Source organism: Leptodactylus fuscus, chromosome 3 (assembly GCF_031893055.1).
Source record: "Leptodactylus fuscus isolate aLepFus1 chromosome 3, aLepFus1.hap2, whole genome shotgun sequence".
Lineage (NCBI taxonomy): Eukaryota > Metazoa > Chordata > Amphibia > Anura > Leptodactylidae > Leptodactylus > Leptodactylus fuscus.
The window spans coordinates 178,902,962-178,927,412 of NC_134267.1; the positions used below are offsets into that span (position 1 = coordinate 178,902,962).

General features: G+C 41.2%; 1 protein-coding gene across 1 annotated transcript in view; it reads right to left on the reverse strand.

Annotated features, from left to right (window-relative positions):
- The window catches only part of SLC9A9 (solute carrier family 9 member A9), a 571,893-nt gene that overhangs the window by 533,127 nt on the left and 14,315 nt on the right, over window positions 1-24,451 (reverse strand). Inside the window, exons 2-4 of the mRNA XM_075268848.1 lie at window positions 19,136-19,338; window positions 13,617-13,694; window positions 10,059-10,135 (exon numbers count right to left, since the gene is read on the reverse strand). Of these exons, the coding sequence (XP_075124949.1) occupies window positions 10,059-10,135; window positions 13,617-13,694; window positions 19,136-19,338 (358 nt within the window). The remainder of the gene's footprint in view (window positions 1-10,058; window positions 10,136-13,616; window positions 13,695-19,135; window positions 19,339-24,451) is intronic.

The window sequence follows — 24,451 nt, forward strand, 5'->3', positions numbered from 1 at the left end:
ACAAAAGTGGGTGGGGCTAAATTTGTTTTTTGGGGGTTACAACGTTTGTTAAAAAGTGTATTAAGACTACAATTAATGTTGTAGGAGTATGATAATATTATTGACGTATACATCCAACCAGCCATTACAGTACTGTAAGAGTAAGGCTACTTGTTGTTCTTACACAATGACAGATATAAATAGAGCACCCTCTGCCTACAACCAATATCATTCATTACAATGTTAAAAGGGCCAAAACTTTCTTTGTACTATTCGAAAAAGCAGACATGATGTTCTTAAAGAACTGCAGCGCTCACTGGATGTAACTGATCGGGGCCTCTTACTAATATTGACAGGAAGCCCTCTGAGACTGTTACCCAAGGGCCCACCAAAACTTAGAGTCGGCCCTGTATACATGTCTGACTAAGCAGAGACATTGTCAATCTTTATAAAACAGATCTTGACTGACTTTGCAGTGGCTTTCAATTTATAGAATATGACTGACCCCTAGTGGAAAGTTAAGCTAAATGCAATGTACCATGCAGCACATACAGGATGTTAGGAACAAATGGGTTCTGAAGACATTTCATGGAAATGAAAAAAACGTATTTGTTGCGCACCAAACAAATTATCAGGAAAGAAGTTGAACAGAAATAATACCTACTCTGCATTAGAAGCGCACAGTAGGTTCAATGTAACTTCAGTGTACTGTTGTGTGTATGGTGTAGGTGTGTGTTTAGTCCTCCAGAGTTCCCCTGTATTTTGCCTACTCCATTTTACGCTTTACAGTAGCTTGAAAAACTTTTCAGTGTTTACTGCACAGCAGTGCTCCCATGACATGATGCTACCATGATCATGCTTAGGAAATTGTATGAATTTGATTGAAAGACAGTTCTGAGGAGACGGAGACTGGACAGTGGCCACTGCATACAGCCATACTTAAAGGGGTTGTCCCATCACAAGGATCCTATCTATACTGCTTGTTAATGTGGATGTAAGACTTTTCCTAAATACATTGCTTCAGCAAAACTGCTTTGTTTGTCCACTATCTTACTTTATTCAATTCATTGTTGACACAGCCCTTGACTTATCTGCTCAAAAGTCAAGCGATGTATCTGCTGCTCTCAGGGGGGGAGGGAGGAGGGGCTAAGTGCAGGGGAGCGAGACTGTGTTTCTAGCTATTCCTGTGTCTGCACCATGTGACCTAGCTTCTGTTCTCCCAGTTATCAGGCTAGCTAATTCAATTGTGTTCATTATGGCAGAGACAGGCAGTCTCTGTATGTAACACAGAATGGAGTTGCTCCTGCCTGTACTTCATAGTCCAATATTGTGCATATAGTGTTGTTTGAGGACCTTTGATGACATCACAGGCCCTTCAGCCGCCCCATAGGCAGAGCTACATGCTAATTTGGGGGCGGATCTAAACGGCAGGTTGCATGTGAAACCCCGCCCACCAAATGACACAAGAAACCAGGAAGAAAGAAGATTTTACGGCAGTGAAGACTGGTGAGTATGCGACGTGGGAATACCCATTTAAGAGGACATGTTGCGTCTCCAGTGGTTGAGTATGGAGACCTCATGGTAAACAATTAATCCTGCCTTTGCTGTGAAACTACATGATTTCGGGAGGCATCACATGTGACTATCGGTTATCCCTAGTATTGACATGAGATATTAAGAGCCCCTTCACACGTAGTATACGCTAGATGATTCTGAACGTGTAAACGTTCCGAATCAGCGGCGTTTAAAACACATTCCACTGCTTTCTATGGGAGCCGGCATACGTGCGCTCCCCATAGAAATGAATGGAAAAAAGCAGCCCATTCATTTCTATGGGGAGCACGCGTATGCCCGCTCCCATAGAAAGCAATGGGATCTGTTTTAAACACCGCTGATTCTGAACGTTTACACGTTCAGAATCAGTGAGCGTATACTCCGTGTGAAGGGGCCCTAAGGGTAAGTTGACAGGCAGAAAATGAAGAGGAATTTCAGGTAGACATCTGCTTCAGATTCTTCTTCATTTTTCATCCCCGCCAAGGCTTTCCTGAGATGAGATGGGCAGACTCTTGGCTGAATCAGCTGCAGAATCCATGGCAAGTTATTTTTTAGCATCCTGCTCTGATCTTTGCCACCTATTAAATAAAATAGGAAGCAGAATCAAAGTGGAATCTGTGTGAACATACCCTAACAGCTCAGCGCTATGTGGAGAACATCCTGTGGTCATCTGTTGCCGCTCATGGCAGGGCTTGTACCTGGCATTTTCCAGCAGGACAGTGCTCAGCCACACACATTGTTGTCCAGTAAAGTCTCCAACAGATTGCAACACTTCCTTGGCCTGTCTGGTTGTGAGATTTATGAAACCTATGAGTGTGCAGGATCTACAGGCCCAGCTGCAACATCTATGGGCAAATGCCACAGGATACCATGTGGAACCTGTATACCTCCATGCCCAGCCATATCTCTTCTTGTATCCAGGCTGGAGTTGACTGAACAGGGTGCTAGAGTCTCCTTTCAATTATACAGCTTCGCCTAATAAACTGATCCTTTTTGTCTAATTATTGTAACATCACATCATCATATTCACATATTGAATATTTCATTTGATCTAAAAACTCCTTCTAGGTGCATTATTATTTTAATTGAGGAGTGTATTTGCATTTCCCATGAAACTAGTAGTGAGGGTCCAGGAAATTTGCCAGCCCTTTCCGAAGGTTTCCTCTGCTACTGCAGCTCAAGTGAATAGAAGTTGAGCTGCCATAGCACAGCACAGTCAGTACACTGCATACAAAGCCATCTGCTTCTTTCTCTGTACACTGTGCAAATATTAGCTGATTTGTCATATAACACAAGCTAATTCACTGTAAATTATGTATCGGTAGAATGCATTACAGGTGTATTCGATTTACAGCATTTTCACCGATCCTTTGTGATTCCCTCACCGACTGTCAGTGAGGGGTCCTGGTCTTTGTTGGATATAAACTGAACACAGAGTACAGGTAGGCACTTTTTTATGGGTGTCTGATGTACCCATGTTAAGAAGTAAAGCTTTATAGAATTATGTAAATAAACCTGCAAGTGCTGCTTGGTGTGAGAGAGGACTTAAAGGGGTTGTCCCATCACAAGGATCCTATTTATACTGCTAGTTTATGTGGATGTAAGACTTTTCCTAAATACATTGCTTTATCAAAACTGCTTTGTTTGGCCGCTATCTTAATTTATTCACTTCATTGTTTACACTGTGTTTCTATGGCCATGGGGCTTATCTGCTCATTTCCCAAGTGACCGCTGCCTGCTCTCAGGGGGGAAGGCAGGGGCTGAGTGCTAGCAGCAGCTGTGAGCTGTGTGTGTCTGACAAGCAACGGAGCACCTCAGATAGAGGAGTGGGGAGCTGAGAGCTCCGGGATTACTGTGCTGTCTATATTCTATATTCAGCTCTTCCACTTATCAGCCGGTTTAATTGAATTTGGCTGATAAGGGCTGAGATAGGGAGTCCGTTACCTCTGTATGTAATGCAAGCTAACCCCGCCCACCAATGTGCTGAGAAAACCAGGAAGAGAACAGAGCACAGAGCCTGCAGGTTGGTGAACAAGCATTATGGGAATACCCCTTTAAGAAGAGACTATCAATATCAAAATCCCAGAAAATCCCTTTAAGCAGGGTCCCATGTTGTAAAAATGAAGTGTTTTGGCCACAGCAATAAATAATGCTTTTTACAGTACCTGCAAATGTGGATGGGATTCTAGCTAATCCCGTCCATACACCGCAGGAAAAAAAAATCTGCAGCAGAAATGCTGCGATATCAAAAAGCCTAATATAATAAAATCAGACAGTCAGCAGACTTTGCGGAAAAAACTGATATGTTGCCGAGGCGTTTTTTTCCTGCATATTTTTTTTTTATGCGACTCGATACTTGGGGCCTTAGCCTTAATCTTTAACAAAATATGGGAAAAAGACATGCTTCATGGGAATGGATCAAAAACCAGAGCAGAGAAGTTGAGACAATGTCAGGGATGGTTTTATATATTATACATATACATATTATTTTTATATATAATATATTATAGTATACAATTATTGATATTGTATAATAAGATGCATAACTTGTTATAGATTTACCATATTTTCATAGAGAGGCAGTTACTTTTTTTTACCTGACTTTGCTGCTTCTGTCTGACCATGGCTGTTAGCAGATTCTCAGCCAAAGTCAGGCTATAAAGAAGAAAGAGGAGTCAGAGTCGATGGTTTGGCCTACTGACTCCAGAACCCTGTCAGAAACACTGTCTGATAACATTCAATATATACGCAATGTACTAATACTGCACGAATATGCCTGTGACAAGAAACACAACTCACTTTGAGAATGGGCACAAATCGGAAATGCTTAAAAGTGTATTTAGCATAGTCTTCCACAAGATGGCAGTGCATTGCCAAAGATGACAACATTCATTATTCTTTACAATTATTGTTGTAAATGTATCAGAATATTGCTAAATACATAAATTATACTATTACTAATGCAGCGATCCACACATATGGAAAAACTGAAGTATGTTTTTCAGATTATGTACTTAAAGGCATAATTGCTGCAGTTTGTATAGTGTTTTATATGTTTTAAAGGATTTTCACGTTCTACTGTTTGATCGCCAATCGCCAGACCCTTGAAAATCATGAGAATAAAGGAAATCATAATAGGGACCCTTCTTTAGGCACACAGTCCCGTGCATAGGAGTATATGTATTAAAATAGTTGAAATTTATGGTTAAAAGCATTTTGATATGCGATTCATGGGAAGCTTATTATAAGAACATAATGCACTGAGATATTATACCAAATAGCACAAAAAAAACTGTGTAGTTTGATTAATAGCTGATATAAAAGAATAGAGTGAGTTCACCATATTCTTAAAAGCAGTGCTCCCTCTGCTCACTCACCTGCCAGCCCCAGATGAACACTCAGTGGCCAAAAGTCATGGGAAGGCATGTCCTAGTGCTGGTTGTGTTGGATATGACGCTTATACAGTGTGATGCGATACGGCCTATGGTGCAAGTGTCACCATGATATCTGAGCAGTCTGATGCAGACAGGTGTCTTGTGAACATGACAGCACATCACAAGTTAAGTGACTTTAATCAGTGCAAGACGCATGGGGCATTGCATTTTGGAGATTTCCTGGGAATTTGGTTTTCCCATGTCAATGGTGTCTCAGGTGGACCTGCAATATCGCAAAGACAATGTTGGCAGCCGCGTAAACAGGCGCACTGGTCGACCACGAGTGTTCGATGAACAGACGTCACCTCCGCAGAGTCGTACAGGAGTCTTAACGGCCTACTGTGCGTTAAATTGCTGCCGATTTGAATGTGGAGCACCAGGACCCCATTTCCATCCAGACTGTATGCCCAGAACTGCTCTGCATAGGCTTCAACAGTCGATGCCCGACCCATGTCCCTTTGCTGATGCAGCAACACAGAGATCGAAGACTGGCATGGGCACATGACCATCATAATTGGACCATGAAACAGTGGCGGCATGTGGCATGCTGTGATGAATCACAGTTCCAATTGTACAGAGCCGATAGGTGTGTGAGTGTGGGGTGTATGCCCCATGAAGCCATGGATCCTGCATGCCAAAAGGGACGTGTCCAGGCAGGAAGTGGCTCCGTCATGGTCTGGGCCGTATTCACATGGTCACAATTGGGCCCCATTGTCCGGGATTAATGACCGATACTCGATACGTGCAACTTATGGCAGACTCCTTATACACAACTTATGCACTCCTTTCTGGTGTTGGAGTTCCCTGATGGGGATGCTGTGTACCAACAGGACAATACAGGTCATCGCTCGTTGGTGGCACGGGACTTGCTTATTGAACACACCAGTGACCTCACGACCCTCGATTGGCCTGCCCACTCGCCCGACCTCAACCCCATAGAGCATATATGGGATGCTGTGGATACCAGCGTCCGCTCCATGGACCCAGCGCCAACTACACAGGACCAATTGTGGGCTGCACTGCAGACTTTGTAGATCAATATCCCTCCAGAACTCTTCCAACACCTCTTGGAGTCCACGCCTCATCATCTCGCTGCAGTTATCAGGGCTCGCAGAGGGGCAACCCGCTATTAATGGAGCATCCGGTACATTCCCATGACTTTTGGCCACTGAGTGTATAACTCTGTATACTCAGCAGCTGTCAATATTTGGGTTGAAAGCACTCTCTTAACAACTAAGGAGTCATAATTATACGTTTGCTGTATTTTACCTTAGCATTACAAGTGTGTGCATGCTTAACTTTGCTTGAATTTGGTTAAGGACTCCAATTTTCAGAAAATGAATATAATTCAATGTCACAACATGGCAGCAAAGCATTTCACAGGCTGTAATTCACAACACAACCACACATACAGTAAAACAGACATCTTGTGACAACGTATCATAATTTTTTTTTATTTTTTTTTTAAATTGGTCACTTTGTGCTACACACATTTGGATATGTTGAGTTAACTTGTGCTGCAGACATCAGGATATTTGAGCCAAGAGCAAAGGTAAGGAAAGACGCATCCGTATCTTAGCCTGTCAGAGTTGTCACTGTAATATGCTGCCCATAAACTGGACAGCATGCTCTTCTGACAGAGCTGCTTTTAAGGGGTCATCTGGCCCTTTGGTATTGATGATCTATGCTCACAATACAATCAATGTAAGATCAGTGGTGGGTCCAACACCGAGCACTCACACCAATCAGCAGCCACCAACAATTGCTTCCAGGTGCACCCACCAATCTAGTGCTGGCTGCTGTGGAGTATAGTCGATCGGTGAAGGTAGAAGGTCCTGCTCAGATCGATCTGAAAACTGATGTCAGTATCAAAGGCTGGACAACCCCATTTACCCCTTTGATCCTTAAAAGAAATAAAAAATAACAGTGACGAGAAAACTTTGCCATGACATGCTTTTCCTTACTGACCGAATTATAATGTAGGAAATGATTTGCATCTCTATATAATTTTTTTTCCTGATAGCACAAATTGGATTGTTTGGGCAAGTGAAGACTCTATATCGATTTTTCTAGAAAATATGTCTGACATTCATCTCTGTTTCATTCTGCATTAAAATAACTGTCTTTAATTTCCACTTTTGGATAAATGGATTTGTTTTCTGAAGTCTGCATATTTTAATAGACTTGTAAGGATTCATGAAAATTCAGCAGGGCCCATAAAACTGCTAATCTATAATGTATATCGCTCTGTAACAGTATGACTGATTGTTAGATAGGTTATTCCTTTTATATCACCTAACAATATATCCATAGTATCAGAAAACTACAGCAAGTAACAAAAGGTTGTGGCTGCTGCTAAGTGTGAAAGATGTTTCTTACCTTGCAAAGATATTTATCTAGATAAATACATGTCACTTATACTGTATATTAAACAGAAAAAAAAAAACAAAAAAAAAAAACAACCTTAAATATACTGGTTACAAGGAAGCCAAGCAGTAGTGCTAAATGCCAAGCAGCTGCTGCAAAAGCATTTATAATGTGCATAAACTACAGGTCATAAAATGGTCATATCTGATAAAATAATGTCCCTATATGAATCAGTTTTAGACCTCAATTTCAGGGCGTGATATTACATGGTACCCATTCAAATACACAACAGGCATGTAACATGAAGTCATACATGGGCACTAGTTAAAGAAGACCTTTTATGTCCTCGGGCACATGTGGTTTTATAGGCTGCTAGAAAGCCGACAGTGCACTGAATTCAGCGCACTGTCAGCTTTCCCATTGTGCTCCGTGGCAAGAGATATTGGCGCCGTTGCTGATGTCTGCCCACTGTCAGAATGGCGATCATGACAGTTTAGCTGGGATGTGAGGAACGCCCCTCCTGACAGTACTCGTCCATAGCTCTGCACTGTCAGAGAGGGCATACCTTACTGCTCAGAGATGATGCTAAGCTGTGAAGAACACCCCCCAGTACTAGTCTATGTATGGACGAGTACTGTCAGGAGTGCCGTTCCTCACAGCCCAGCTAGATTGTCTGGAATGCCCTTCTGACAGTTGGCTGAGATCGTCGCTGTTATAACGACAAGGATAACTCTTCCCCCGAGGCACCTAATGAGAAAGCTGACAGTACAATGAATTCTGCACACTGTCGGCCTTCTAGCAGTATATTAAACTGCTTGTGCCAGAGGACATGAAAGGTCTTCTTTAAGGCTAAGGCCATACATAGCGAAACTGAGGAACAAATGGCTATGTAATCTCATGTTAGTTTTTCCCACAGTGTTTTTCACAGTTTTCCTCTGCAGACTATTACACCTATATGGAAAACGCCAGCTTTTCCTACGGTATAACTGAGATGCTGTGATTTTCACAAATGTGGGCATTTTTGCAAATGTTCAGATGGGATTAGCCAGAATCCAAATCCACTTTGCAGGCACTTGCAGCTTTTTTTTTGCCTCTGCGTTTTCGCCAAGGGCAAATTTATACATTTTTGCAACATGGGGCCCTGGCCTAAAAATGTATTAATATAAAAACAGCATATATAAAGAAATGCCACATGATCTATCGACAAAAACAATACAAAGGCTAGGCTGTGCTTGCTGTGTTCCATTAACAGTATAGGAAAGCGTTCTATACAGCAAGTAAAGTCAGTGGTTGAAATTCTTTTCAACAAGCATGCCTGTAATGCCAAAAGCTATTTTAGAACACTAAAGAAAACTAATAGTATTAACATTTACCATATTAGAGGGACATTGGTGGTCCTTGTAGGGGGTGTTCTGATTCTCCCTTGTCAGTAATTTTGGTATTGCGTCAGTCAGTAAATTTGGAGTCTCATATCACTAAAGCCCAGCAGCTGAGAGTTTGTGATATACATATTATTGGAATATTGCAGTCCATTGTACTCATTGTATTCAAAGTGGAATTATATTAATGTTTACAGTGGCAGTACCTAAATACAGGGACATATTTAGCCACTCAGGGGTAGGGAATAGTATACATTCCTGTTTATTCTATATTGCTTCATTATATATATTTTTCTTAAACCAGTATTTCCTATAAGATGCTATGAGAGCTAGCTTTTTTCACCTGGCATGATTTATTGGTTATAAGAACCTGTAACTGACATTGGCTGTCAGATAGATAAGTATGTCCTAGCGGACGGGATGCCAGAGGTGATGAAAGGTTGTCCTCACTTTTCTCCTCTGATAGATAATCATGGCACAGAAGTGTCACTCTGAGAAGAGCAAAGCTACAGCCCTATGGAGAAAGGCTATCAAAATCATTGCCCACAGGACATTATAGCCTTAGATTATAACTACAAGTACATGGAAACTGTATGTGTTATCCTTAGATAGCTAAACAGTGGGGATAGTTTATAAATACATTATTCTACTTGCAATAGATCATGTATTAAACTATACTATGTGCACAGTCAGCACAGGAATTCACCAACCTTTATTCATTTATTCAGTACGCTTACTTATATAGCGCCATCATATTCCACAGCGCTTTACAGACATTGTCAGTCACTGTCCCATCTACATTCCCTATCAGTATGTCTTTGGAGTGTGGGAGGAAACCCACACAAACACAGCGAGAACATACAAACTCCTTGCAGATATTGTCCTTGGCAGGATTTGAACCCAGGACTCCAGTGCTAACCACTGAGCTACAGTTCTGTCCCTTGTCGGTTATTTTTGCTTCGAAGAGGAAAAAAAATAAATAGCATAACAAACACCACATCTAACGTACACAAGTCATACACAAACTTGAGATGCCTTATGTACAGTACAGTATGCTTTCAGACTATGGTGTTGATATCAGTTTAGCATCTGCACCGGAAAAACTACTGGCATATGCGTTAAATGATTGAAAAATGGATGCAATCAGGCCTATATAGGCACCATGGTAAAAAAAAAATGAATAAATATGTGGAATATGATGATGCTATATAAGTAAGCTAAATTAATTAATTTATTCATTCATTATCTCTCCCCAGTTGATAAGAAAAGTGCATGTTAATACTATTTTTCAAATGAACAAATATCGCTTTTAGGACTGGAAAAAAGTTATGGTAATTCTACTTACCCAATGACAATGCAAGAAATGGCGGTACCCAGAAATGCATATGTTAATATGGTTCCCAAATTCCGGAAGAAATGTCTCTGCAGCACAATAGGGAAATAGTTATGTGATTGTTTTTTACCAGTGAATTGTGTACAGAGAGGTTACAACACTGCTTTTGTTGTACTGGCTGAGCAAACACACACACACGTCCATGATGGCAGTCAGTACTGTGCAGCTTATGCTAACATGCATCTAATCCATATCTATTGTTTTTCTGCAGATATGACATGATTTGCTCCACTCCATTGAACCTATTTATTTCAAGCAATTATCTATAAATATAGATGTGATAATTGTTCACATTACCGGTCTGCCAAATATACTGCAAGGGCACAGCAACACATTATAAAATACCAACCAAATATATTGTGTGTGTCAGTTTAGCTGCAGATTCATTGTTCATTTTTGTGCATAAACTGCTCAATGGTTATAATATACGGCAGTGTATCTGTTGCCTGATATTACAATTTGGTATCTAGAAAAGGCAGAGTTTTACAAATATTCAATAAGATGAGGCATCTGAAGGGTTGGTCACATTTTGATAGCAATGCTCTTTATCATTTACATTAAGACGTATTAGAAATCTTAACTAAGCCAAGAAGGCACATGTTATAATAGCAGTCTACATTACATGGATATGCTGCAGACCACCCGTCTGATGGCCCTGTAAAGACAACGTGGCAGGATCAACCCTACCTTTGGAACAGAATAGTCATAAATGGTTCTATACCCCTAAGCCCAAAGGGAGTCAAGACATTTGGACAGAGCCTGCATTACCTTGCATTGTTAATAAGGTTGAAAAGACGCAGGACCATCAAGTTCAACCTTTAGGCTAAGGCCCCACAGGCCAGAACTGCCACGCTAAAGCGCTGCGGGAACAAAGCAGTGCTTAGAACAGAAAGTTCACGAGTTTTCCTCTGCGGACTTTGTTACAATTAGATCTATGGGAAAGCCGCTGGTGTTTCCGTAGATATAATTGACATGCTGCGATTTCCAAAACCACCTAAAGTGTCTGCGTTGCAAGTACTGTAAAATGCCACGCTTTTTACCCCAGCGTTTCCGCCGCGGCCAAATCGTGGCATTTCTGGACCAAAATACGGCCAAATCGTCTCAGGTTCCGGACCAAAATACGGATGGCTGTGACTGGACTGCACTGCACCGGCATCCAGTCTTGCACTCTGCTCCAGATTAGGCCCAAATGAATGGATCTAATCGGGGGAGAGTGTCTTCAGGCGGATGACGAATCTGACTGAAAGAATAAGCATGTCCAAATACCCCGTGTAAACTTACGCTGTCCAAATTCAAAAAGGGTCTGCAATGTTTTTTTTTTTTTTGTTTTTTTTTTAATAGAAACATATTACGGATCATATCTTAGTTTTTTTTAGCAGTTGATCTAGGGTTTTATACTAAATGACAGATTTGGAGTCGGGAAGGATTTTTTTTTCCTGACGTGGGGCAAGAGGCATCATGGAGATTTATTTAGGTTGAGAACCACTGTGTTAGGACGAGCCGTGGCCTCCGCTGTTCTGCGTGGAGGCGCCTGACCCAGTTCCTGCCCAATGCCGGAGTGTCGGCCTGTTCCAGCGCTGGGGTAGGCCGGAAGCCTCCGCTTGAGTGTGCAGAGGTTTTGGTTTCCCCCTAGCGCCGGGAACAGCATTTCCGGAGTTAGGAGGGAGGTCAGCGGCGGGCCTGAGGCTATTTAGGCCTCGTTTCAGTGTTATGGTCTGGGGATCTCTGACCATGGACTGGCCCTTAACTGATAACCATTGTAGCAAGTATAAGATTCAAGTTGAACTTTGCTCCATGCATAGATCTACTTAGCCGGAGGACTGATATTTCATATAGATTAGCATTTGATATAATAAGGTCATTCCTTCAGTTTGCCATGTGCCTCAGTTCAGTTACTCTGGAATATTTGATGGAAAGCATTTTCCTGTGTTTCCTATCCATATCCTGTCATATGGAGCTCAGTAATTAATGTTACATAAGTTGACAGGTCACTTCCTCCACAACATCAGCATACTCTTGGTGCTGTGGCTACTTCCAATATCTGGCTAAAGATTGGCCTATTAAAGAGAAAGGAAATGACCTACTGTTTAAATAACATTTATATGTCATTTTTTTAAAATCAAGAATTATTGGTCATTTTATTTTAATGTTATTATAGAAAGTTACATACTACATATTATATAAAGTTATTATCTAGATTTCCAAATCTTTAAATTTCAGTTTTTGTCACTTGCCATCTCCAAGAGATGAATCATGGGCTACAGCACAGTGGTTTGGAACAGACTCTTTGGGAGACTTTTCCAGACACACTCTGTGTGCAGAGGTCATTGTGCACCGTTGCGGTTTTGGAAATCGCAGCATGTCAATTATCTGTACAGAAACGCCGGTGAGGAAGTTCTGCAGAAGAAACCACTGCGAACGTTCTGTGCAAAGTATTGTGATAACAACTGCGATGCGTTGCTGCTGTGGCCTTAAAGAGGACCTTTCACCTGCTGGGGCACATGCGGTTTTATATACTGCTAGAAAGCCGAAAGTGCACTAAATTCAGCACACTATTGGCTTTCCCTTTCTGTGCCCTGGTGAAGAGCTATCGGTGCCGGTACCGTAGCTCTTCACCGTTAGAAGGGCGTTTCTTACAGTCTGTCAGGAACGCCCGTCCTCACAGTAGCATCTATTGTGCTGTACTATGAGAGCGGTGAGGAACGCCTCCCTCCCCTCCTGATACTAGAATCCATAGACGAGAACTGGGGGGGGGGGGGGCGTTGCCCACCGCTCTGCGTCATAGTTGGGCGCTAAGGAATGCCCCCTCCCACAGTACAGCGCAATAGATGCTACTGTGAGGACGGGCGTTCCTGACAGACTATAAGAAACACCGTTCTAACACTGAAGAGCTACGGTAACGGCACCAATAGGTTTTCAGCGAGGGCACGGAACAGGAACAGGATTTTCATGTTTGTGGGCACGGTTTCAATTTTTCATATCTAGATTCTTCTTGCTTGACCATGGACAGTCTGAATTTTACCACTTAAATATTCAAAGCCCATTTAAATGCATTGTGAACATTACAAGACAAAACACTTAACTAAGGCTGGGTTTCCATGTTCAGTTTTTTTAAGCCAAAACCATGTGTAAAATCAGAAAAGGGGAGGTATATAGGACACATGACACTATTCCTCTTTTATTCAATCTACTCCTGGTTTTGATAAAAATAAAAAACCACAACAAAAAAATCTGAAATCAGAAAACCTAATCTGTATGAGGCTTGTATGATAACACTGGCCGAAGTGGAAATACTGCGGGGAAAAAAAAAAAAAAAAATCAGTGTTTTACATTCCCCGCAAAGTGGATGCGATTCTAGTAAATCCCATCCACAAATTGCAGAAAAATCGCAGTGTGTCAATTATACCAGTGGAAATGCTGTCAGTTTTCCTATTACACTAGTCGATTTGGGACTGCAATCGTAAATCTGTCCTAATGTTTTCTGTATATGCATTATACGGACATTGTTACCTTCTTTAGACTGTATCCAGCATGAAAAATGATTGGAGGCAGCAGCACATTAAAGAAAACCTCAGGGTCAAATGTCATCTGTAAGAAAATAAAATATGATAGATATCATAGGCCGAAAGAGGAAATAGAAACCGTTTTAATTGTAATTACATGCACAAATGATAAATTACACCACATCAATATTTATTTAACATAAATAAAGTCAAAATGGAAAAGCCATTTGTGATAAACGAAGCGCCCCCAATGAATCAATTAGCTTGAAAAAAGCAGCAAGAACTTGAAATACTTGCTCTGGAGGAGTTTTGACCCGCTTCTCTTTACAATGTTGCTTCAGTTCAAAGAAGCTAGTTGACATTCAATTATGCACAGTTGTCTTGAAGGGAACGTACCAAGTTTTAAAGATATTTACAAGATAACAGCAAAATGTGGTACAACTTTTTAAGGTCTTGCCAAACCAATTCAATCGAGTTGGGGTCTAGACTTGAATGGGTCATTGCAACACCTTGACTTTTCTTTGTCAGCCATTTGTTTTGTTTGGTGCTTGATGCTGGTGTGCTTGGAATCATTGTCCTGTTGCATGACCAAGTTTTTGGTCAAAGTTCAGCTACTGCAAGATTTCACATTTGACTTGAGTACTATGTCATACAGAGACATTCATGGCTTATGGAGGAGATTTATTAGGAAATATGCACAAGAATTCTGGTCTAATATGCGGCAAAAATGTACTGGACACTTTTATGACTAAGAAAGGGGTGTAGTGTATTGGAAAAGAAGCATGGCCTCATTGGATAGGGGCACGAGCAAAACTGAGCACCAAGATTTTGTAACTAAGAAATAGTGTAATGCTCCACTGGGAAGTCTAATATGGCAGTTTTATCAAACAGCATCAGACACTCTGAAAAACCTGGTGTGGGTTATGGTGTGGGTCTAGTCTAAATGTTTAGTAACTCTGCCTCAATGCCTGCAAGGTGCCCATGTTCAATGCTGAAATGCTGTGTTAGGTGTTCACCAGATATGGCATGTGTAACTGTTCTGTATACAAATAGAGCAGATGAAGTGATAGCGAGCCCAGCACAGGAATAGAGGGGAGCATGCACATAAATATCAATGCCTTTTTGTTTTCTAGGCCTCAGTGTGCATTTTATTCAATGATGTTAGTTAACCCTATAATTTACCACACATTGCTTCTGCAGTGTTAGAGCTTTTGTCATGGTTTAACTTGTAATGTGTTGCTGATCTGAGGTTACATTTACCTTCTAAGGACCAGATGGTTTTCTATTACATCTTGAAAGATAAATCTTAGAATTCAGAGGGTGTACTTTGTTTTTCGCATAACTGTATTCCCAAGAATAATGTGCCCCATTTCTAACTGCAGGTTCACCCTCCGGCACACTTAGTTTACTCACTTGGTTGTTTCTATATTTAGAGGATATACACTCTAAGGCCCCATTCCCATGGAGTAATGTGCCGCTCATTTAGACACGTATACTAGAGATGAGCGATCGATCGAGTACCACTCGCTATTCAAATGTAAAAGCTCGATGCAGAACCAGCATTCATTGGCCGAATGTTATACAGTCAGCCAATCAACACTGGTTCTTCTCCTACCTTTAGAAGTCTTCTCCGTGCAGCTTCCCCGCGGCGTCTTCCTGCTCTGAATTCACTCTGCCAGGCATCGGGCCTGGGAAGAGCCGACTGCGCATGCCTGCTTGTAGTGCCTGGCAGAGTGAATTCAGAGCCGGAAGATGCTGCAGGGACGCTGCACGGAGAAGACTTCTCGGAGGATCCAGCCCGACCCTCACTGGTGGACTTGGTAAGTATAATTTGATTGAATGTTGCCTACCCCTGAAACGAGCATTTTCCCCCCATAGACTATAATAGGGGTCGATATTCGATTTGAGTAGTCGAATATTGAGGGGCTACTCGAAACGAATATCAAATCTCGAACATTTTACTGTTTGCTTATCTCTAACGTATACACGTGTCAGAGCAAGGCGCTTCAAAGCAGATCCCATTGAGTTCAATGGGTGCCGGCTTACGCGCGCTGCACATTGAAATCAATGGGTTATAAAGCCTCCCATTGATTTCAATGTGTAGCGCGCATAAGCCGGCACCCATTGAAGTCAATGGGATCTGTTTTAAAGCGTCTCGCTCTGACACGTGTATACGTGTCTAAATGAGCGGGACGTTACTCCGTGGGAACGGGGCCTTAGTAGTATACAGAATGGAGAGTATAGTGGGGTTCCTAAGGGTTGGATATACGCATCATAAATGTGTGTAAAGTAAGAATATATTTGCTTTCCATAGAATATAAACATGACATTCTGTTTCATTCAGTGTCTTCACCATTTCTATTTATTCAATTTCTCTTCCTGGCAATTTAGCAAGTTACGGAACTTGTATAGCTGAGCTATGAAGCGCCTAGATAAACAGGAAGTGCTAGTTCAGCAGCCTGCTCGCTCTTTATACCATGTGGTGCACAGGTCTCAATACCATTTCCTAAAACACTGATATATTGCTCAGCCAGCAACTTCTGCAGTTGAATCAGGTTTGTGAAGATAAGGCTTCCCAGCATCTCCTCTGTGTGACAAAATGCATACTTGTATATCCAGACCACATCATGTGCTCATGGACATTTCCAATAAGGGCTATTGACATAATGCTGAAACCTTATTAGGGTGCATGCACACTGAGTAACGCCGGGCGTGTATCACAGCCGTACACGCCGGCATTACAGCAGACTGCCAAACACTTCCCATTCACTTCAATGGGAGCGCTCGTAACAGCGGCGTTTACGAGCGCTCCCATTGAAGTGAATGGGAAGTGTTCGGCAGCCCTGCTGTAACGCCGGCGTGTACGGCTCTCATACACACCCGGCGTTACGTAGTGTGCATGCACCCTTAAAATAAAATGTAACACTAATATACTTTCTATCTAATATAGCAATGGAAAAAAACCTTATAGCTCAACTTCCAGAATATCTATATGATTTAGGGAATATCCACACATAGTACTTATACAGATTTTATGTGTAGAAGATCTGCACTTATATAACAGCACCTAGGTGGATGAGATTTCTGCCACACACTACAGGAAAATTCTGCACATACATTGACAAGTGTTGCAGGTTTAATACCTACAACATATCAATCCTTTTTGCATAATTTTACTTCATCCTTTGTAATGCGTAGGGTTACATCCAAGATAAATCTGAGACGAAATCTACATGATATCCAAAAATTATATAGATGTACCTTTGGTGTATATGTAACATGAAACAAATGTAAATATCTTATTTTTATTAACTATAATGGGGTCCATCAGGTGTTTGTTCTTTACAACTGAATCTGACTGAATTCTTTGTCCAGTGAAAGGGAGAGTCCAGTGCAGATGTAATCCCAGCCTGAGGAAGGTACAGAAGAGTGTATCTACTTTCATCCCTATGATAAACACTCTCCGTATCTTTGCCTGAACCATCGTGCATGAATGTCCACAAGCACTGGATACATTATAAGAACATTCTGAGTAGGAATAAAACAGCAATAATAACCAGTATGTAACAGCAATATCATGACACTGGAGAATATTTTAAGTTAGTCTAATTTTAATTTAATTTTTTTTACATTTAACAAGATCTATGAGTAAATTTCCCAGCAGTTAGACCCCCAGCAATCTAACACTTATTCCCTATCTTGAGGTGTTTTTGGTGGCACAACTCCTTTACTAGTTGCTTGGGTTATGGGTTTGAATCCAACTAAGGATAACATCTGTATGGAGTTTGTATGTTCTCCCAGTGCCTGCTTGGGATTCCTCCCACATGCCAAAAATACGCTGATAAGTAAAGTGGCTTTCTATAAAACATCTGAACCTTGTGGGTGTTGGGGATGAGGGCCTGTACTGTAGCTACTAACTCCCCTACTCCACAAGGCTCCCTGTACAGAGTCCATGTGAGAAAATACATAGTATTGTCATTCAGATTTACTAGTGGTTATTTTCTGTCTCTATCATTTGTTGGCCTGTTTCTTTGATTCTACTTGATTTTATTCACTATTGCATATATACACAATGCCTCATTTTTTTCTCACTGTAAGATTCCTACTATTGCACATCTATTGTGTAAACAGACATGACAGAGTCTTACAATTGTGCAGTTGGCACCAATGACACCAGAGAATAAAAGACCTTCTGTGCAGTTTATAGCACCATGTTTATATATTTTTTTAGTTTATGTTTTATGCTTTATCATTTGATGTTTGACCTATAAACAGTGACCTCCTCTGGAATGGTTTGTCAGTTTCTTGTGCTACTGCCCTGCATAGCTGTATTGCCAAAGGACCTTGATGTACCCATCTCCATCTATAGAATTTAGAATTTAAACAAAAGTGCCTGCGACTCTAAGGCTAGGTTCACATCTGCGTCGGAGTCTCCATATGAGATTCCAATGTAGATTCTGTCAAAAATCGATGGAAAGAGACCTGTGGAAACCCAACAAACACCTCGCGGATCCCATTATCCACAGATGTCTGCAGGCAACTTTTTTTTTTTAACCAGACAGGCTCTCCGTCTTTTTGGTCCCTGTGCGGATCCGAACGATGAAGAGACGAATGCTAGTGCGAACATAGCGTAATATGCTTACAGTAGCGCTAGCATGTACCTAAGTTGTTCCAGGCAAGTCATTTACTTTGGAAACATTCATAGAAAGATAACAGATAAAACGCTTATAAAAATCAACAATTTAATATTTGCCCTGCATACATACTAACTTTACACTCTTGTTAAAAATAAAATACTACATTAGAAGTTATGAATTCACTTTCTGAAAAGGAAGTCCTTAGCAACTTATTTTGTAACATATTGCTACAGAAGTAATTTTGACCACACCATTTCATGTAATATTTCCTTAAACCAGTAGTATGACTAGTAACCTATGCTAGAGACCCTCCATCTGTGACATCCATATGCCTAGAGATTACTCCTTTAAAATCCTCTTCTCCTTCAATGGCAATTAAAAATGTGGAAAAATATATTACGGTAAGAATTTTACTTTGTATCAATCAAGAGATTGAGCTATAGATGTCACACTGTGACGGTATTGAGCTGTGTAGTATATTAAAGTTGTATGAAGTTTCTCACCAGGGACCACCCACCATCTATTAGCAAAAAGTGATGAGGTATGGTAGAGTGAAGAGCCTGGCTGGTCCATGTTTTACACGCCATAGTCCTCCTATAACGAAGGCGGTATTATTCTTACCAAAGATGGTACAAATTGTCAATTCCAAAATGTATTTAAAATTTCTATAATACCATATATTAATGTAGGTGTCTGATGCTGACAATCCACTGTTAGGACATACAGAATAATGAGGCCATCCTGAGCCATAGGCAACATCGGTGGACATGGTATGGTCTTCCCTGTATTTTCAGGTAAAATATACACCACCCCCTTGCAATAACAGAATATAGCCAGGGATTAAGAGCTGCACCCATGGCTTATCAATGTGCTATGTATACTCAGTTACCTTTTGTAGAATGGCATTTCCTTGATCATTCTGGATGTTGTGCTTGTTGATTTCTCCCCGGTACTCATACTGATACACACGGTCTGTGATATTAATGAGTAGCGTTGTAGGTTTGTTCTTCAAGCTGTCACAGTCATAAATAGCCCCATTCTCAGGTTCATATGATTTGGTGGCATAACGTATTATCAATCCCATTACTAAACCTGCAAGGAAAACAAAGAATAATATTATTTCTATGCATATATTCACACATAGAGGTGGCTGTAACGCATACATCTTATATGTTATGAAGGATAGGGGCCAATTTGTGCATATTGTGACAAGTTTAGATTGAAATAACATCAGAACACTAATACTCGGGTTAACCTATTACTCCTAAAGACCTACCACTTTTCACATCATATCAATAGGATTTATATACAGTGATCTGTGAAACAACCACTCAAAATTGCACCAAAAAGCGGAGTGGTGTTAACATAGAAAAATGAAAATCCGTAACAGAAAATGTGTCAGAGGGAGGTCTTCTCAAAGAAGTGGTCTTTAGGTGAGATTTCACTGCATAGAATTATACTCCCTTTAGTGGAGTCTAAGGAACTCTGGCTTCTAAATAAAAGGATTAATTATTATTATCTGTCATACAATTATGTCAGCATGGGAAGGAACTGGACTGTGCAAAAACAGAAAAGCCAAGTTAGGGGTTTGGCCTACTGACTCCACTACAAACAGCTGATCAGTATAGACCTGTGACGGCAAACCTATGGCACGCAGAGCCTTCTGTGTTGGCACGCATGCGGTCGACGGATCGCTAATGGGGAATCCGATACAGGATTCCCCGTTTATGAGCGATCACTGCCTTCAGTTGTATGTGCAAATGCAAATACAGCTAAAAGCTGTCAGTGTAGGTTGCGGATTGCGCGACCACGGCCTACACTGATTGCAGAGTTTGAACTCTGTCCCGACGCAGGCACGTTGACGTGAGTCATCAGCGCCCGCAATCAAAAGGACGTGGACGCTGGCGGCTCGTCATGGGTAAGTATAAGACTGTGTGAGTATGTCTGTCAGTCAGTCATACTGAAGAGCATATAATACTGTGTGTGGGGGGGAGGGGTACTGAGGAGCATATAATACTGTGTGTGGGGGGCACTGAGGAGCATATAATACGGGGGGATGCGTACTGAGCAGTATATAATACCATATATGTGCATGGTACTGAGGAGCATATAATGTTGTCGGGGCATCCGGGGTAGTATATCATACTGTATGTGTGTGGGGGGGGTACTGAGGAGCATATAATCCTGTGGGGGGGGGGGCTACAATGAAGCGTATAATACTGTGTGTGGGGGCCTACTGTGAAGCATATAATACTGTGGGGGCTACTCTGGAGCATATAATACTGTCTGGGGTCCCCTCACTATTTAAACACAGTATCATTTTTATAGCAGATGTGATATTAGTACAGACTGTAACACCATTGCATGGTCACTATAAAACATCCTGTGCGATGTAAATAGTGAACATTAATTGTTCAAAAGTACCAAATGAAGAGACCTTTACATTTCAGTACAAAGCTGTTGGTATTATTGAAAGCTCTGTAAAGCCCCATTCACTCGACTGTAATTTGTCCGCAATTGTGGATCTGCAGTGTATTAAGGTTAAATTGCCATGCTAGCACTTCGCGATAATTTAGTGGGTTTTGGGTTGCAGTTTGGGCACTTACTCTCTAAAAGGTTCGCCATCACTGGGGTAGACGACTGCCTCCAAAATATCATCTGAAAAACGCCAGGACTCATTACTGTCATTGCTTCAGTTAAGTTGTGATTGGAGTGCGGCTAAATATCTAAATAACATTCATCTTCACCATAAATTTCCATTACTTTGATTGTGTGAAGGATATAGCCCTTTTTGCCAAAAAACTTAGGAATCAACATATCAACTAGTTCTGGGACTGTGTCAACATCTGGCTCACTCAAGGGAACCGTTTCGATAATCCTATCTTTAACTATCAAGCCAGGGACCTGGTGGACAGATTTCAGTGATGTGGATACCCTATGAATGTCCTATAACGGGCTTGTTTGTTTGTAGCCTCCCAGAACCAGTCCAACCTTTACACTCCGAAAAAAAACGAGACACTGAAATGAAATCTTTGAGACAGATCAGTAAATTTGACACAGCATTCCCGTATCAGGGGTATCCTCCAATCATACCGGAACATTTTAAATATGGACCCAGATTTGGAGGGTTTAATTAACACAACTGCAGCACTCACATTCTGGAGAGGGAGAAATCTGAAAGACCGGTTAGTTCACAGTCATCTCCCCCCTATAACATGTGGAAGGACAGGGTTTGACAGGAATGAATGTCCTGAAACACATAGATATGCAGGTTGCAAGACATGTGAATATGTTAAAGTTCTAGCTTCAAGAGCGTAACAACTGGCAGTGTTTATGCAAACTGCAATTTATCCACATGTATATTGCTACGTGCCCCTGTGCATTACACCACAGACAAAGAATTCAGATAACGTATCTTTAATCATATCGGGAATATTAAATGTAGAGACGACAGACTGATCAGTTAACATATGTAGGAGTTTCATAACAGAGATCCAAGGGGCCTGACTTTTCACGGATTGGAAGTTGTTCATCCGTCTGGGTAGAGAGGCAATTGGGAACATTGGACACTGCAAAAGGAGGTGCAATGGATCCCAGGATTAACCTGCAAGGGCTGGATGACACTATTTCACATGCTTTATATATCTGAGGCCTTGGATTTATTTATCTGGTTAATTTTTAGTCAGTGCCACATAGGGACAACAGATTCTGCATCTTTCCTTCATAAGTGCCAGTTCTCTATGTGAACCAGGTTATATATATCACTTTCCCTTTTTGATTACATCATCTCTCCATATGGGTTTATTTATTCTTCATCTGTAAGTATTCCAGATATACTACAATATTTTGGAGGGGTCTGTGTTAATGCGTATACATACATTCCCTTTATATGATATCTATCTTACTGGAGGTCACATATAAATACTGTAAATGTATTTGTACATGCATGTTTTAAGTTTATTTCAATGCCTTCTAATTTAACATAAAAAGGTATTAGATCACTAGTTTTCATGGTTATCTGTATTTTGCGGTATCACATAATATAAATAATCAGGGTTCATATATATATATATATATATATATATATATATATATATATATATATATATTGGATTGAGACATAGATAGGGGAATGTACTGATGCACAGTATGTGCATTCATTTCTCTGCTCTGCCCGAATCTCAATGGCAGAGCCGACTGCGCATGCGTAGAAGTTTGAACCCAGTCCGGAAGAAGACGCGCAGAGAGGCCGTTCCTGAAGAAGATAGAGGCAGCGCTGGAGATTTCTCTCACAGCATTGGGGACGCCCCCAGTGCTGCGAGATAACTCTTTTGCATACAGACGAAAACCAGGATTTCTACTGAACGGCGGTGTGGAGAAGACATCTAGGTAGGAGAAGAATAGCTTTTCTTAAGAATATTCCTACGTGCAATCGAGAGAAAAAAAAAAGTTATTTTAACCCCTTCCCGCCGATGGCATTTTTTGATTTTCGTTTTTCGTTTTTGACTCCCCTCCTTCTAAACCCCATAACTTTTTATTTCTACGCTCCCAGAGTCATATGAGGTCTTAATTTTTGCGGGACAATTTTTTCTTCATGATGCCACCATTAATTATTCTATATAATGTACTGGGAAGCAGGAAAAAAATTCAGAATGGGGTGGATTTGAAGAAAAAATGCATTTCTGCGACTTTCTTACGGGCTTTGGTTTTACGGCGTTCACTGTGCAGCCAAAATGACATGTCCCCTGTATTCTGTGTTTCGGTACGGTTCCAGGGATACCAAATTTATATGGTTTTATTTACATTTTGACCCCTAAAAAAAATTCCAAAACGGTGTTAAAAAAATATTTTTTTCTAAAAGTCGCCATATTCCGACGGCCGTAACTTTTTTTATACATAGGTGTACGGGGACGCACAGGGCGTCTTTTTTTGCGGGGCCGGGTGTACTTTTTAGTTCTACCATTTTCAGGAAATGTTATTGCTTTGATCACTTTTTATTCAAATTTTTATCAGAATTAAAACAGTGAAAAAACGGCGGTTTGGCACTTTTGACTATTTTTCCTGCTACGGCGTTTACCGAACAGGAAAAATATTTTTATAGATTTGTAGAGCGGGCGATTTCGGACGCGGGGATACCTAACATGTATATGTTTCACAGTTTTTAACTACTTTTATATTTGTTCTAGGGAAAGGGGGGTGATTTGAACTTTTAATACTTTTTATATTTTTTTTATATTTTTTTTTACTTTTTTTTTTATTTTTTTTTTGCATTTATTAGACCCCCTAGGGGTGTTGAACCCCAGGGGGTCTGATCACTAATGCAATGCATTACAATGCTAATGCATTGCAATGCACTGCAAAAAATCATCATCTCTTTTGCAGGCTGTATACACCAGCCTGCAAAAGAGAGAATTTGCAGACCGGCTGGGAGCCTTTAACAAGGCTCCCGGCTGTCATGGCAACGGGGGGTCGGCCCTGGAGCATACTCCAGGAGCCGGCGATCCCTGCCAAAATGGCGGCGCCCATGCGCCGCCGGGAAGATGGCGCCTCCGGCGCCTTTGACAGCGGCGCCGGAGGGGTTAATGCCTCCGATCGGTCCGGGGACCGATCGGAGGCATTAGAGCCGGTTGTCTACTGCTTAAAGCAGTAGACACCCGGCGGCTATGACGGCCGCCCGGCTCCCGGGCGGTCACCATAGTTACAGACCCGACACGCGCTGTACTATTACGGCGCATGTCGGGAAGGGGTTAATGATAGAATCCCTTTAATGTAGAAATTCACTCAGGTTCTTCTTAATTTTCTTTAAAGAGGACCTTTTATGTCCTCATGAAAGTACAGTTTTATATACCACTAGAAAGCCGACAGTGTGAATCAGTTTCAGCACCGATAATTCCAAATTGTCAGAAGGGCTTTCTTCTTAAGACATCTGCAAGGAGTTTGCATGTAAGCAAATTTAGGTAAACAAATTAAATATCCTTAGCCCCACTCTCCCTATTGGGATGCACATACAGCAATCCAATCCTTATTACTTACGTATAAGAAATCTCTCCTTCATGTACTAAAACTCAGGCCATTTTACCTTTCTGGTAGATTTTCCCCTCAGAAACTTCTGAGTCTGAGAAGGCTTTACATATTACATGGCCCTTTCCGGACACCTTACATACATGTAGGTCCCCTTACATGTAGGTCACAGCTATAGAATCAG